The sequence below is a fragment of the Chiloscyllium plagiosum genome, chromosome 1 (assembly GCF_004010195.1).
Source record: "Chiloscyllium plagiosum isolate BGI_BamShark_2017 chromosome 1, ASM401019v2, whole genome shotgun sequence".
Classification (NCBI taxonomy): domain Eukaryota; kingdom Metazoa; phylum Chordata; class Chondrichthyes; order Orectolobiformes; family Hemiscylliidae; genus Chiloscyllium; species Chiloscyllium plagiosum.
Genome location: NC_057710.1, coordinates 12,833,417 through 12,835,526, shown reverse-complemented (window position 1 = coordinate 12,835,526; position 2,110 = coordinate 12,833,417). Strand labels below are relative to the sequence as shown.

Here is a 2,110-nt window from a genome sequence, read left to right as displayed (position 1 = left end):
TCACTGTGTGTGTTTGTGTGTATATCTGTGTCTGTGTGTGCATTTATGTGTGTATATCTCTGTCTGTGTTGATATCTGCGCCTGTGTGTTCTTATCTGTGTGAGTATGTGTTTATATCTGTGTGTGTTTATAACTGCGTGCATTTATATCTGTGTGTGTTGTGTGTCAGTATTTGGAGATGTTGAAGATGAGGACTCACCTGTCCACACTGATCACACACAGGGTCATGATCGAAGCTGTGCAGCACATTACATCCATGGCGATGAAAACGTTGCAGAAAACTTTCCCAAAGAGCCACTCTCCGCCGACCAAGTCGGTGATGATCACGAACGGCATGACAGCCAAGGCGACCGAGAGGTCAGCGGCAGCCAGGGACACCACCAGGTAGTTGGAGGGCTGCCGCAGCTTCTTGACGATGCAGACCGAGATGATGACCAGCGAGTTACCGGCGATGGTCCACACGGTGATGATGGACAGCACGATGCCGATGATAACTTTCTCCACGTCGCCGTACAGCAGGATGTCCTCGCCGCAGTCGGTGGAGTTGGTGAGGTTGAGGAGCTCGGGGAAGGAGCCGAGGGACAGCTCCTGCCATTGGCCGCCGCTGTCCGGCTCTCCCAGGGAGCGGTGGCTGAGCAGGATGGGCTGGCTACGGAGCACCATCCCGGCTGGCTGTGGTAAGGGCCAGGCTGGTCCATGCAGCACAAAGTATCCGGAGGATCCAGGAGACTCAGGAGCTATCCCTCTGCCTCGCCATCCTTCAGCGGAGTCTCAATGCTCCCTAGCGCAGAGAGAGAGAGAGAGAGACACACACACACCACTCCTCCAAACCACGGTATAATCCCCCCGCCCCAACCTCAGCAACAGCTTATGTGCTCCCTTTGCAAAGCCAGAAGCAATCAGGAGACTAAACCAAATCATTGCATTTCCTTGCTTGAATCTGCACTGAAGGTGAATTCATCCAATATTTTCAACACAAACTCCGGCTGTCTCGTTACATATAGAAATGAGAACAGGAGTTCCGAGCACAATTAAAACAAAAAAAACGCATCAACTAAAATACTAACTCCTAAAGCCTCCCCACCCACCCCCCCAAAAAAAACAAAGAAAAACTTGGCCGGCAGCTTTCAAACAATTTCCATTTGTTCCTGACTTTCTCCAACTCATTTCCCTCGATTTATTGAGGAGGAAATAAAAAAAAGACTGTCATAAAATGACAGACATAAAACGCTCATAAAATGAGGTTTGGGTATGTTGGGTCTAAATCATAACTCCCCCTCATCCCCAATATTTACTTCAAGCTGTCTCCTGGGGGAAAGGGTCTCACTCGGAATCTGCAACACCACCACATTTCGGTATTTTCCCCCCCACCACCCCGGGACGCATTGGAGGAATTTCATGGGCAGTCGTTACATTCAGCGGACGCACGGGAAACTTGGCGTTTCTTTAAAGATGTCAACACCCCTAATGTGAAAAGGTTCAGGGGGTGTTTATATTAAGGAAATGCGCCCCAGGACCAGCAATCTGTCAGTGTGCCTCACAGAGCTGTCCCAAACAAAAAAAACCCAGAAATATTAACTCCCCTTTCCACCCCCACCCCCTCACACACAAACCGTGTAGGGCAGACAAAACATCTATTTTGTTATCAAATAATTTTCTTTCAACCAGTCTGGGTTGGTGACAAAATAAATACAATTTCTGAACCGTTGTAAAACGCCTCACATTTGAACTGTCGATAAATGCAGGTGCAGGCAGACGAAGGAAAAACATTTTATTTTCTTTTATGACTGCCTATTTCAACTGTGCATGTTTCATCCACTCTGACCTAAATGTCAGAAGTGATCGGGTTTGCTTTTTTTTCCCCCTAGCAGACTGATCGAATACCCAATCAGCTGCGACACTCGCTCGGGGCAGGGCTTTCCAAACGCCACCGCGACTTACTTTGGTGGGAACACCACCTCCTCACTGTTTATAAATCCCCACTTGCTTCTTTTCTGCGTCTCCCACCGCCGGGGAATAATGTGGAGGCTTGCCCCTGGTTTTCAAGTGTCTTTGAGGGGTTCCAGAGGCAACCTGATGACTGTGGCTGTTGACTGATCCCACAGGAGGA

The 2,110-nt window shown here is 48.9% G+C and overlaps 1 protein-coding gene across 1 annotated transcript in view; it reads right to left on the bottom strand.

The window, feature by feature from the left end:
* The window catches only part of LOC122555203 (5-hydroxytryptamine receptor 7-like), a 43,341-nt gene extending 41,821 nt beyond the window's left edge, over positions 1 to 1,520 (bottom strand). The window contains exons 1-2 of the mRNA XM_043700963.1: positions 1,296 to 1,520; positions 200 to 781 (exon numbers count right to left, since the gene is read on the bottom strand). Of these exons, the coding sequence (XP_043556898.1) occupies positions 200 to 663 (464 nt within the window). The 5' untranslated portion in view covers positions 664 to 781; positions 1,296 to 1,520. The remainder of the gene's footprint in view (positions 1 to 199; positions 782 to 1,295) is intronic.
* Positions 1,521 to 2,110: the final 590 nt, after the last annotated feature.